At 51.7% G+C, this 13,583-nt stretch overlaps 2 protein-coding genes across 6 annotated transcripts in view; one reads left to right on the top strand and one right to left on the bottom strand.

Moving 5' to 3' along the window:
* The first annotated feature begins 3,816 nt into the window (after positions 1 to 3,816).
* Positions 3,817 to 8,496, top strand: RPS9 (ribosomal protein S9). Of its 2 annotated transcripts, none has more exons than XM_077313963.1 (5): positions 3,817 to 3,978; positions 4,924 to 5,047; positions 5,153 to 5,275; positions 6,338 to 6,524; positions 6,686 to 6,919. In XM_077313963.1, the coding sequence occupies exons 2-5, from the start codon at positions 4,951 to 4,953 to the stop codon at positions 6,771 to 6,773; spliced, it is 495 nt and encodes a 164-aa protein (XP_077170078.1). In that variant the 5' UTR covers positions 3,817 to 3,978; positions 4,924 to 4,950; the 3' UTR covers positions 6,774 to 6,919. The 2 variants fall into 2 exon arrangements, with proteins under 2 accessions (XP_077170078.1, XP_077170077.1); XM_077313962.1 differs by lacking the exon at positions 6,686 to 6,919 and adding an exon at positions 8,234 to 8,496 and having other exon boundaries at positions 3,819 to 3,978.
* A 1,925-nt stretch (positions 8,497 to 10,421) lies between these two features.
* The window catches only part of LOC143825709 (suppressor of cytokine signaling 3-like), a 113,965-nt gene continuing 110,803 nt past the window's right edge, over positions 10,422 to 13,583 (bottom strand). For all 4 annotated transcript variants that reach the window (XM_077313959.1, XM_077313960.1, XM_077313957.1 and 1 more), the window contains one exon: positions 10,422 to 11,223. In XM_077313959.1, coding sequence (XP_077170074.1) covers positions 10,568 to 11,173 — 606 coding nt within the window. In that variant the 5' untranslated portion in view covers positions 11,174 to 11,223 and the 3' untranslated portion in view covers positions 10,422 to 10,567. The remainder of the gene's footprint in view (positions 11,224 to 13,583) is intronic.

The following is a 13,583-nucleotide window of genomic DNA, read 5'->3' as shown; positions in this document are numbered from 1 at the left end:
CCCTCCCACCATCTCTGGCCCCCTCTTGCCTTGAAAACCCCACCAGGGGTCGTCATAAGCCAGCTGTGACTTGACGGTGCTTTCCATCAACTAAGGTTTGTTTTTACTGTGGCTGATAATAGTTAAAGGGGGTTAGGAGGAGTCCAGAATGCCTGGATGCATTGGAATAAAGCCAAAGGGGAATCAGAAAGGGGGGGGGGGAAGGCTAGAGACCCAAACTGATCCTTAGCAACCTGCTTTCCCTCTCTGCTTCAAAAGACACCCAGTAAATTAGCAGCTTCATTTATCCAGCATTTTCTGTGCCTTGGCACTTTATCGCTCACCAAATGAAAGTGTCGAGTGGAAAGGGGGTGATTTACGGGCCCTCTCTCCCGGAGCCAGGAGACATTATCTGCGGGAACACAAAGTCCCCTGTCGAATTCAGCCACCCACAGACGGGAGGGGGGGTGGATAACGAGGGTTGCCAGCTGTGGATTGGGAAATACCTGGAAACTTTGGGATTGCAGCTGGGAGTGGGCAGGAATTGGGGCAGGGATGGACTTCAGTGGAGTCTAATGCTAGGGAGTCGTCCCCTCTCCCAAAGCAGCCCTTTTCTCCAAGGGAATTGATCTCTATCGCCTGGAGATGAACTGTAAAACTAGGGGATCCCCAGGTCCCACCTGGAAGCTGGCATCCTTGTTTTGGGGGGTAGAGTCTGAGGAGTGGAGGGTTTGGAGAGGAGAGGAATTGCTTTCTCTGGGGGAATTGAACCTGGCCATCTGGAGATTAATAGTGGGAATTCTCCAGGGGCCACCTAGAGTTGGCAGCCCTTGGGAGAATTATCTTGCTGGACTGTAATGTTCCCCTTAACCATGAAAGTAGTCAAGGCTGGGTCAGTATGGAGGTTTTGCTGCAACAGAGCATCCAAACCAAAGCAGGGTGTTGTTGTTTTTTTAGAGCATCCACACAATTGTCGCTCTGTAACCACCCACTTCCTGTGTGTCCCCCCCCCATCCACCCACTTTGCCCCGATCTTTCTTAAACCTTGCTTGTTACAGATTCAGGTGGGTCACCGAGTTGGTTTGAAACAGAATAAGAAAGTTTGAGTGTAGGGGCACCTTTAAGACCAACAACGTTTTATTCAGGGTATAGCACTATAGCGCTATAACAATACCTTGTAGTTCTGCTGAATTCCCAGCTTTATTATTATTTATTTTTTTGGAAGGAAATCTCTGTCTCCTTTTGTTGCAGAGATAAAGCTTTCCGCTTCTTCTTCTGTAGCAGAAAGGGCGGCAGAATTGCTTTTTAGAAAGAAAAACTGAGGGTTCAAAGGACTTGGTAAGCAGGTTTTTATATTATAATGTTATAGCAATATGTTGAATTTCCAGCTTTTATGGGGGGGGGGTTAAGCCCCAAGAATCCATCCAGTGACATGGGTAGGGACTATGTAAGGGAAAATGCTGTGTGAATGTTTGTGTCCACTGCAAAGTGCGAATATCTCTGCAATTCTCCACGTAGCATCCACAGAGGCAGTGAAGGAGAATCATCATCATGTGGACACAGTCCTGGTGGTTTTAATTTTAGCAGATGTTTCTTACCTAGAAGATCCAAAGCCCAAACCAGATCAGCACTAATCAGCTAACAGAGGAGAAAGTCTTGGGAGAGTTCAGAGGATCCTGTCCCTCAACCCTTGTCCGTGGATGCACGCATGAAAAAAAATGTTTAGGCCTGTCGAAAGTGATGTCCGCTGGCCTGCCACACAACTGGGAAGTCTCATGTAACCAGGAAGTTACGTCAACCAGACATTCCCACTTGATGTGAACAGGCCACTTCCCCAATTGGCCATTTCAAACGGTAAGTCCCAATGGACAATTATCTTTGTAATATCCCTGAATGGGTTGGACAGATCCAACCCATCTCACCCAGTTCTCTTTCTTGCTACAGCCCTCCTTCCCATGAGCTTTTTCTATGTGCAGGTCCCTGACATGTCCTATTTTGGGGGGGGGGGGGGGTTCAGTGGGATCCCTTCCTTTTTCACCAGTAGAAAAGGTGACAGGATCCAACCCAATTATTGTTACCTCCTAACTAGAGCTGGCCAACCTGATCTCAAAGCTAAACAGGGTCGATTTTGATTAGTACTTGGATGGGAGACCACCGAAGCAAGTCAGGGTTGCTGTGTGGAGGAAGTCAAGGGAAAACCATCTCTCTACTTCATCACTTGTGTTGAAAACCCAACGGGATTGCCATGAGTCGGCTGCAGTGGCTGGCTGTTGCCACCCCAGGCTGGAGCTTGCCTAAGTCCTCAAAGGGCTGCCACGTGTGGGATGGAAAACACATGGAGATCTTTTGGAGTGGAGCCTGTGCAGGGTGGAGTTGTAGGAGGGGTCTCTTGCCATAGAGTCCACCCTCCAAGCAGCCCTCCCTCTTGGGGGGTCTAATTTTGGTCACCTGGAGATTAATTGTAATAGTGGTAGATCACCAGGGGCCACTTGGAGGTTGGCAGGCCTACTTTCCAGGGAGTAAGCCCCCCCCCCCCCCCGGCCATTGACTGAAACTGGGAATTTCATCTGAATAGACCTCTTTAGGATTAGGCTGCCACTGAGATCAGGGTGGAGATTTGAACGAAGGGTTTCGCAGCTCATGCTGTCAGCACCGACAATCCGCCAGCTTTGAGCCGAAAGCAGGAATTGGAGCCATAATCAAGGAACAATGCCCAAGGCGATGCACAAACTGCCACAAGCTGCTTGTAAGATCTCGAGGGACGTGTCCTGAGAAAAACAACCGTCTCAGACACACCCTTTGTTCCTCTGGGCTCTTTTGGAGGCCAGGGCTGCACTTACGTGCAAAGGTGGTAAAAGGATATCAGGCAGAGACATTCATTCATTCATTCATTCATTCATTCATTCATTCATTCATTCATTCATATCGCCGTCCCCTGAGGCTCAGGACGGTTTACATAAAACTTATAAACAATACATAACTTATAAATAAACATAACATTAATTTATTTTATTATATGTATTTATTTATAATACTAATAACTGATAGCTGTAACAGTGCAAACAGGTCAAGGAGCAGAGCACACTGATAGGAATCCTGGGAGGGAGGGAGCAGGGGCCCTTCAGATGTTGTTGGGACCTGGGCATCCCCTGGAATTCCAGCTCATCTCCAGAATACAGAAAATCAGTCCCCCTTAAACATGTGGACCTCAGGTGCGTGGCAGTGGAAAGTGCCACCACATCGTAGTCAGCATGTGGCAATGCTGTAGGTTTTCAAGTCAGGGGATTTTCAGAGGTGGAGGTGCTGTAGAACCGCCATAGCCCATGGAAATTTTGGCAGGGTGGCCAAACTGTGGCTCTCCAACAGCGATGGATTACAATTCCCATGAGGCCCTGCCAGCAGGCTCATGGGAACTGTAGTCCATGGGCCTCGGGAGAGCCAGTTTGGCCACCCGTGGAAGACCACTATAGAATTCTGCATTTTAGAGAGAGAGGGGTGCAGACCGGAAGTGGGTCGACTGGGTGCTTCTCTGGGCTTTTCTGTTCCTTACGTGTGGAAGCACTAGAGGCGCAGTGGCGGAAAGAAAAGGTGCGGACACCCCTGTGCTTTTTAAGGCAATTGCTGCAAGGAACTGGGGTGGCAGCTGCGGCCAAAAAAAAAACAGAGGAGCCCTTCCTAGCCCCTGCCAGCTCCAAACTTCGGGTGAGAATTACAATTACAAATTGAGAATTACAATTACAAATGCTGGTTGCAAAAGCCGCCTTCCTTTCAGGCAATACGATAGACACCTTCGCTCCTCGCGACTTCCCCTGAAGCCAGCGCTCATTGGCTGTTCCGGCGCGCAAGGAGCCGCCGCCAATAGGTCGGCGGAGAAGCGGCGCCTTTCTATTGGCTACTGCGAACGGGAGGCGGGGCCGTGCGCGGTCCTATATAAACTGGCTCTGGGGCTTGCCCCCTTCTTTTCAGCCTGGTGGCCGGTGGAGTTGGTGGCTTTAGGAGGTGAGCATATCGTGTGAATTCCGCATGAGGTTGGGCTTCAGAAGGGAACGCGGGGACGTCCGTGTCGGCCGGTCAACGGCGGAGGGAGGCGAGTGGTCGCTTCCGAGGCGTCAGGCTCGCGCCTGCCGAGGCTCGCCGTTTTATGCGCGTGCGTGGGGCCTGGAACCTGGCAGTTCGCGCGTGCGCAGTGCGTTAGATCAAGTCGCGTGGCACTGGTAGTCCGTATTGCAGCCCGGGAATATGGCGCTATCCGCATGTTCAAAAGGGAGATGTGTGTGTATATATATATATATTATAAAATATATATATTTCTGATGGGCACTAACTTTCAGTCGAATTTATGCTTATTTTTAATATTTTAATGTTTGTGCTTATAATTTATGGGACTCTTTAATGTTCTGAGCCTGTCTGGGGATATAAATCTAATATAATTTAATAATAATGTGATAGAAGGCTGCCAGATTTTCTGCTTGGCCTTCACAGAATCTTCGTTTCCTAGCAACCCACTGTCTGCCTGGCTTTTGGCCTTGCAGATCTCCTGATTTTATTTAGATCCTTTTCCTAATTTGAGAGGCCCCAATGTGGTGGGGGTTTGATTCCCCACATGTAGCCTGCTGGGTGACATTGGGCTAGTCACAGTAAGTGCCTGATAGGCTATTTATTTTGAGGAAGGGACTTTCCCAATTTAACATCTTCAGTCTGCATTCTCAGTCTGCATATGGAATGTGTGTCTTGATTCAGACCTGGTGGCCAGTGTTAGTTTCAATCCCAAACTATTACTGCTTAGTCACTGGGAATATTGTTACTAGGGAGTGAGAAACTGAAATTTTCATATCAAGACAGTAGTGGTGAATTAGAATTTGTTTGCGAGTGCTACAGAATTCCTGGCTGTATACTTGAGGGCAATAATATGGATTATTTCATCTACTTTTCATTATTCTGCAGGCCTGGCCTCAGTCTCTTTAAGCCAGGATGCCCGTTGCTAGGAGTTGGGTTTGTCGGAAGACTTACGTCACCCCTAGGCGACCCTTTGAGAAATCACGGCTTGATCAGGAGCTGAAGCTCATTGGTGAGTTTTCTGCTTCGATGAACAGGATCTTTGTTTTAAACAGGTGGATCCCTGGCTAAAATCTGTTTTTGAATCTTTTCCCTCCTCTCTCCCCCTCCACCTCAGGTGAATATGGCCTGCGGAACAAGCGTGAAGTGTGGCGAGTAAAGTTCACCTTGGCGAAGATCCGCAAAGCTGCCCGAGAGCTGCTCACCCTGGATGAGAAGGATCAGAGGCGCCTTTTTGAGGGTAGGCGGCATGTTAGGCCAAGGTGTCTAAGTGAGCCTTGTACAGCTACAGCTCCCAGTACCACTGAGGTTAAATCTTCAAGGGCTTTGGCATTTCAGTTCATTTCCTTTACGGATATTACAAATCCCTATCTGCATAGTGGACAAGACGCTTGGAAAGTCTTGAGTGCAGGGAAATAGATTGGGATGGGCACAAACTGGCGCCTTCTCCAAATATTTGCTCACTGTGAGCAATTAAACCTGTCGGTTTTAAACCCTTTCTCCACCCAGCTCCAAAGCAAGGAGAAATGAAATGGGCTGGCAAAAAACTGATGGGCACCCCACTGACCAGTTTTTTTCTCCCTCCCACTTATGAGCTGGGGCGAGAAGCAAAACGGACTGGTAAAATGGCTGCCAGCCAGTCTTCTTGGGTGACCAGGAGAAAGGTGGTTCTGAACTGGCCTGTTTGTTTGTTGGGGAGTTTTGGCTCAGTTTGGGGGCTGTCCTGAAACCACCTGGAATATTTAGATTCTGGGCAGCTGTTAATTCTGATTTGCAGATGGGATATTAGGGCAGAGAGCAGTTGCCATGCCCAAGGCCACCGTGTTTGTGGTGGGATTTGACAGTTCAGAATCCATCCCAGACACACCAAATGTTAATCATGGTATCTGATGGGAGTTTATAGCAGATCTTCATTTGGGGTTTGTGGCTTCCCAACAGACTCTTTTTCACTACTTCCCTTACATTCAGCTGCTTGTGAGAGTATGTCCCATGACTATTACCTTGGTAAGTAATTCTTGCCCTGATAGCCTAGGCTAGTCAGTTTTCAGATGCTATGCAGAGCTGGCCTTGGTCAGTATTTCAAAAGGGAGACCCCAAAGGGATACCAGGGATGTGTTGCAATGGCAAGCCACCTATGAACGTCTCTTGCCTTGAAAAGTCATAAGCCAGCTGTGACTTGAGGCCCCAAAACTATCCTTCGAAACAAAAACAGATTGTTCCCATTCATGCCCTGTTTCTAACTCTGTATCATCAAGTTTGTGGGTGGCTCCTGTTTGCTCAAATAATCTTCTCCTCTACCCAGGCAATGCCCTGCTACGTCGTCTCGTCCGAATTGGGGTGCTGGATGAGGGCAAGATGAAACTGGATTACATCCTGGGCCTGAAAATCGAGGATTTCCTGGAAAGGCGTCTCCAAACCCAGGTCTTCAAACTGGGCCTGGCCAAATCCATCCATCATGCCCGTGTGCTCATCCGCCAAAGGCACATCCGGTATGCCTCTGGCATGTGTGTTTGTGGGGGAGGGGGGTCTTAGACAAAAGGGAGTGTTTGACTTAAGCAGAACAATGCTGAGAAGAGGGGGTCAGCCCTTTGGGTCACAAGAACAGGCTCCACCCCTGAAGCTTTGCCCTTTGGTCTTTTTCTGTATGTAGCCTTTGCAAGATTGGCTACAGGATTGGCCCAGCTGTGTGCCTTTTAGAGACCCAGGAAGCTCCTTCCTTGACCCACGATCCCGGATAGCCTAACAGCCCATTAAGTCAACAGAGGAGCCCGTGTGCAAAAAGACAAAAGGTTTTCGGCAAGGCTCACTGCGGTTCAGCCGTACACCTTGCGAAGCTCTTGGCGCTCACACAAGGGAGGCGGTTACTAGCCAGCTTCTGCCCTTTGCGTCTCAAGGCACTTCCGTACCGGCAAGCGGGTAAGCCTGCTGGATGCAGAGCATTAGAGCCAGGCCTTTCATCTCCCTGATGTTGATTTTAGGTGTCACCTCATGTTTGTGCATTGGAAGAAATCAAAATATTACCAGTAACATGTCTGCGAGGACTTAAGAAGAGCCCGGCTGGATCAGACCAGTGGCCCATCTCCAGCATCCTGTCTCACACAGTGGCCAAGACCTTCCCTTCATAAGGAGAGCCCTGCTGGATCCATCCAGTGGTCCGTTTTATCTCTCTGACGGTGACTATCCAGCTTCTCTGGAGGTCCAGCAACAGGGCAAAGACCGAGGCCTTTCCCAGATGGTGCCTCCTGGCACTGGGATTCAGATGTTCGCTGCCTCTTGAACGTGGGAGTTCTCCCTCAGTGCTCATGGCTGGCAGCCACCAGCAGACTTATCCTCCAGAAATGTTGCTAATTCTCCCCACACCATCCCCTTTTAAACCCATTTCCAGAGCTTTTTATCATATGGGATGGGAGCAGAACAAGATCCTGTGGGACTTAATGGAATAATTCCCCACACTTGATGGAGCCCAGGAAGTGTTAAGTAGAGTTAAGCTTTGTTAATTATAAACATGCCTCCAGAACCAATCTGGCTGCACTGAGGGATGAGCAGCAGCTGTTGGTCCTTTGGCTGGACAAAGGTCAGCTGTGATTTCGCTCTCCCCAAGTGCCAATTGGAACACATATGAGACCCTTGCAAGCAGAGCTCCAGGCTGTATATTGGCACTAGGCTTATGCACCAGGGGCCCAATCTGGACCGACCTGGCTTCGGTGCCCATTCAAGTCAATGGCGCCATTTTTCACTACAATGGCGCCATTGACTTTAATGGGAGGTAGAGCATTCCTGCCTTTCCCGGGGCCTGGGGGGTTGGGGGTTACAGTTACGGCCTCCAAACTTTCGGGGTAGCTCCGGGACTGTGATTGGACCATGGGGTCCGCATCCACGTGTTCCGAAAGAGGGTGCCTGATCTCCATTCTATCCCATTGGCCCTGGGAAAGGCAGGAATGCCAGACTTTCCATTCAAGTCAATGGCGCCATTGACTTGAATGGATGTCGCAGCCGAATAGGTCCGGATCGGGCCCCTGGTGCACAAGCCTAATTGACACTGTAAATTGAGATGGGACCGGATGGGGGTCACTTACCTGCTGGAGGACGGTCAGCTGAGTTCCTTTGGGGGTGGGTCCAGCTGGAAATTCTGAGATGGCAAAAGTCCAAGGTGCGCGAGATGCCTGATTTCGCCCTCTGTCCCTTTCTCCCCCTCCAGCGTGAGGAAGCAGGTGGTGAACATCCCTTCCTTCATCGTCCGCCTGGATTCCCAGAAGCACATTGACTTCTCCCTCCGCTCACCCTACGGGGGAGGCCGCCCGGGCCGCGTCAAGAGGAAGAACGCCAAGAAGGGCCAGGGTGGGGCTGGCGGTGGAGACGACGAGGAAGAGGATTAAACCGTAGCGTATTGAGGGGGGACGGGACACAAACCAACCCTCTCTGGCTCTATAATTACACAATAAAAATATTTGTGGGAAAGGATTCCGGGCATTGCAGTGTCGAGGGAATGCTGAACGTGTGGAGTCATGCGCAAGTAGTCTCCTGTGGCTTGCCCTGTGGCTATGCTTCGCATGAACCGGCCCTGCTGCTGTGCTTAGTGGCCCAAGTGGAATTACTGGAAGTGAACCCCCATGCGCAGTTTCATCTGCAGCTCTCGTAGACGGCGGGGGGTGGGAGAGACAGTATTAAGGGCAATTGCCCTGCTGTCAGACCTCTTGCGCCGGGAAGGGGGCTGGAGTCCCTGCTGCCTTTGGATGCTTATCTGTTTATGCCCGAAAAGAGCTTGTTGCTTTCCAGAAGCCGGGTGTGCGTTTTACTGGAAGCGAGAGTCGAGGGGAAATCGACCTTCCTGTTTTATCTGAGCCACTTAAAGCCCTGGGTCACCCAGCTCCAGAGAGAGATTGGCCAAGAGCACAGGCAAGGCATTTCCAGTAAGGGAGGCCTGGCTTACCAACAAAACAAACAAGCAGAAACAGCTCGGTGCCTTCAGGCAGGGAGATTTTTTTGTGTGAGGGGAAACTGCCGAGGCTAGAAGAGGAGCTGGTCTTTTGCACCAAAGGCGCCTCCGAGTGGTTTACAGTTGCCTGCCCCTCCTCTCCCCACAACAAACACCGCGTAATGCCAAGAGATCTGTGACTGGTTCTCCCAATTAGAGGCTGTCACTCTTAACCTCTATATCAGTGGTTCTCAACCTTCCTAATGCCGCGGCCCCTTAATACAATTCCGCATGTTGTGGTGACCCCCCCCCCAACCATAAAATGATGCAAGGGTTCTTTTGCTGAAATTAAACCAAAACTGGCCAACGGCATGAAGACCCGTTGTTCGTGATTGTTATAGAAATTGGTTATAATTGTGAAAGGGTCGCTCGGGGTCCTGACCCCCAGATTGAGAACCACTGCCCTATACCATGCTGACACTCAGGAAAGAAGAGAGCTTTTGATGTGTGTAGATGCCATGTGGTTGGGTGGTGATGGGAACGTGTGTGTTGCCAGTGCTTGTTTCTACTCTGCCCTACTAGGCTGGGAGTTACAGCTCCTGCCCCGGTCAGGAATACACCAAATCAATACGGTGGCTCTTCCCTAAGAGAAATTCCTAGTCTTTTCCCCAGTCCTGCTGTGTCCCAGTTCCAGGACTTTCCCCAGGCCCCATTATACGAACACATGGGAGGGTTGCCGGATGCCATCCAAACCAGCTGAGTCTGCAGAGTTTTGCCTCAAAAGATGTGCCCCCCTCCCCCAATAACTGGCTGTCTGAGTCAGCAATCAACATGCAGGAATGACCTCGGTTGCGGCCAGTAACTGGAAGGAGAAAGAAAAATGCAACAGCAAAGTGTCCATAAATAAAGATGCAGCGGAAGTGCATGTTTGGCACACCATCGGCTCGGTGCTGAGAAGCCAGTTTCCTTGAGGAGGAGGAGGAGCGGCCTGGCTGGGCCCGCAGTTGCCCCCAAGCATCAAGGCTCGGCTTGCCCCCTCCCCACCTGGTCTCAGGAACCTGCTTCCACTGAGGCTTGAGCCTTGACATCTCTCAGGATTAGAAACGGAGAGGATTTGTGTGCGCATGCAGCACTCGGGAGTGCAACTAGGACTGAAACCTCTGGTGCGTGGTGCTTGAGCAGGGAGAGGGTGTGTTTATGCACCCGGGGTGAATTTGTGCATCTTTAGGTGAATAAAGCTTGGGGCTGACAGGAGAGCTGGATTCACCTTGCTGCCTTTCCTTTGGCTTACATGGGTGCAGAAGAACCAGGGCAAAAGGGGTGGGCAGAAGGAGACCTCCCCCATGTACACATAGGCCCTTTGACCGGAGTGTTGTGTTCTGCTCCTGGCGTTTTGGGGGGGGGGGGTCAGAGAAGATGCTGCAATGAGGGGAAAAGCAATTTTCCTTTTGGGTGAATGAAGGGCTGGACATGACGCCAGTCAGTTTATTCCATGAAGATAACAATGAACAGGCACCCCCGGCACAACCCTGCTTGCTTGTTCCCAGCCGCAGACTGTACAAGGAATGTTTGAAAGGAAAGGCCCCGTGGGAGTTCGAAGGTGGCACCATCTTTCTCTTAGCTGCACAGTGAGTTCAGTAGTCCCCGGGGCACCGGGAGGTCCTGCAGCTGAGCCCTGGCGTCGCCTCTGCCCTGCACGCTGGCTCGCACCGCCCGCCGGCACAGCTCTTGCAAAGCGGGCACCTTGCAGCAGAGCGGGTGCGTGAGGGCCAGGGGCACCGGGGGCTGCCCCTCCTTCTCCAGATAGCAGGGACCCCCCTCCACCGCCCCCAGGCGCAGGTAATGCTCCACTAACTGGACCACACACCTGAATGTTGGGGGGTGGCCGGCGCCCGGCAGGGCCTCCAGGTGGAAAGCCGAGCCCTGCTGCTGGATGCGCAGGTTGGTGATGCCCGTGTTCGTCCGGACGCTGAGGGTGAAGAGGTGGTGGTGGTCGGAGGAATCCCGCACCAGGAAGACGCCAGGCGGCTGGGAGGTCAAAAGCTCCTTGGCTTCGGTCCCTGACAGGCTGCCCCAGTAGTAGCCGCTGGCCTCCAGGCGTTCCAGGGCGCTCTCCACCCGCTCAAACTCCCCGCAGAAGCTCTTGAAGTGGTAGGAGGGCGCGGCCGCGCGGCTCATGGCTGGGGCGGGTGCTGGCGGGCAGCACCAGCACAGGGGGACCATGGCGTCTCCAGCTGGCCAGAAGGAATCTCGCTCGGTTACCGCAGGGGCATCTAGGAAAGGAATAGGAGACAGTTTACTGGAACACAGAAAACCACCCACCCGCTCGTGAATTCTAGAGGGAATTTAGGTTCCCCCCTGCAGCATCGCTTCCATCTCCTGAGGCAAGGAAACAGAGGTACTTGCACAAGCTGCAGATATTGTCCCTAAAACCCACAGGTAAAAAATGCTCCGCGTTGTAATTCTCGATCGGATGCTCTTTACGAGCTCGGAATTAGTTTCTTTGGAGAGTTGCTCTCAGAGCTTGTCAAGAAAACAAGTTGACCCCCGCGCACACACACACACACACTCCTTGCAAAGGGCCTGAGCTCCGTTGCGCAAGGTTTTGCTTCGATTTAGCTGGGTCAGCTCTTGCGGGGCTGTTCCAGTAAGGATGTTTAAGGCACAGCGAGGGAGGCGCAAGCCGCTAAAACAAAGCCAAAGTTGAAAGGGGGGCGGGGGCAGAGAGGTCAGTGCAGGAAGGAAATAAGAGCCGTAGAGCTGTGGGTCTCCGGAGCGAGGCCTGTTCCGTTTCTCCTCCAGCTCTGGCTCTGCCCAGACCGCTTGGGACACTTGGGAAAGGAAGAGGTTCTTCCCAGGATGCAGCCTCTTAAAGGAAATGGTGTTTGCATGAGCCCAATGGAATATATTTGGGGGGAGGGGGTGTAGCTGCATCAAGAAAGGAGCTTTTCTCTGCCAACAAATGTCTCTTCGGCCAGCCTCATAGCTCAGCTTGAGAATTCCCTCCAACCGGTTCAGTCCTGGGGATCTCTCAACCTCAGCCTTGCAGGAAGATGTTCAGCAGTTTGGGAATTACGCTGGATTGGTCCCTGCCGGCATTTCTATTCCATCTTGCCCAATTCCTGTCCTCCTCGTAGCCCCCATCTCACTTGGCTAACAGGAGCTAGGGCTCAATGGTATGAGCATCTGCTTCACGGGCAGAAGGTCCCGGGTTCAGTTCCCAGCATCTCCAGCCAGCAGCAGGTAGTCTGTGATGGGAGACCCCACGGAGATATGGGGTCTCCACTTGAGACCCCATGGAGATATGGCTGGCCTGGGTAGACTTCGAGGGTCCGAGGGTCTGATGCAGTACAGGGCAACTTCCTGGGATCTTTGGGATGCCTTTGGTGGTCAAAGGAGTGACATCCTCTCATCAGTGGTGGGAGGTGGACAAAATCGAGAAGGTGCAGAGGAGTGTGAGGAGCAGGATACGAGGCTCGGGGACCAAGCCCTATGACGAAAAAATGTGGGTCTCAGGAACGTTCGGCCTGAAGAGGTTGAGAGGGGACAGGGTTGCTCTCTTGAAGTTGTCACTTGGAGGAGGGCAGGGAAAAGTTCCTGTTGGCAGCAGAGGAGAGGACCCGTAGTCATGGACTTTAAGCTGCTTGTGGAACCTGCTAGATATTGGGGGGTGGGGGGAATTCATAACCCAAATAGTTCAGCAGTGAAATTGGCTGCCCGAGGAGGTGCTGAGCTCCCCCTCACCGGTGCTCTTCAAGTAGTGGCTGGGCAGATCCTTATAGTGGATGCTTTAGGCCAGGTTTCCTCAACCACCGTTTCTTGACGGCCTCAGAGGGACTTCCCGCATGGGTGAGAGTGAATTAAATATATATTTAATATTTATCAGGTCGTATGACCATATACAATCATGTTGACCCTCCCATCCCCAAATGGTCTGGAGGGGGTGGGAAATGGCGGGTGTGTCCACAGCTCTGCTTCCCAACCCTATCCTGCCCCATCGCACCACTTCTGGGGTCTCTCAAAGCCTGAAAAATGTTTCAGGGGTTTCCCAACGGTAAAAAAAGTTGAGAGGGGCTACTTGGGGATGACCCTGCGTCAAACAGGGGGTTGGACTAGATGGGCTGTACAGCCCCTTCCAACTCTATGATTCTGTGATCCAGCCGACTTAATCTAAGGTCGAGGATGAGATGTCCTATTTTAGCCTACGTGACATGCAGAGTCCCAGACTTGTGGGCAGCTCCATCAATCCATTGACTCACTTTGCATCCAGCGTTTCCTTCAAGGGAGTTCAGAGTGGCTACATGCCTCCCCCTGGCTCCTGTCCTCCAGCCTCCCTTGAATGAAAATAGAGCCGGCTCCAGGGTACTTGGAAACCTCTCCGTCTGCGCCTCCGAGACCCTGAGCCGTGTCCCCCTGATGTCTTCCTTCATGCCGAAACCGCCTGTCCTACACGGACACTTGCCAGCTCCACACTGTTGTGACCTGACCATAAGAAGATACTTTCCCCTGGAAATGTAAAGGAGCGTTTCATCTTGTGCTGGACCAGGGGCATGGAAATGAGTCCAGTTTGCCCAGTGCCTGCAACCCGGACTCATTTTCCACAGCTTTGAGATCGCTTGTTAGCAAATTCAGA

This window comes from Paroedura picta, chromosome 16 (assembly GCF_049243985.1).
Source record: "Paroedura picta isolate Pp20150507F chromosome 16, Ppicta_v3.0, whole genome shotgun sequence".
Classification (NCBI taxonomy): domain Eukaryota; kingdom Metazoa; phylum Chordata; class Lepidosauria; order Squamata; family Gekkonidae; genus Paroedura; species Paroedura picta.
Note: the sequence above shows the minus strand (reverse complement) of the source record. Positions and strands in the feature narration are given on the sequence as shown.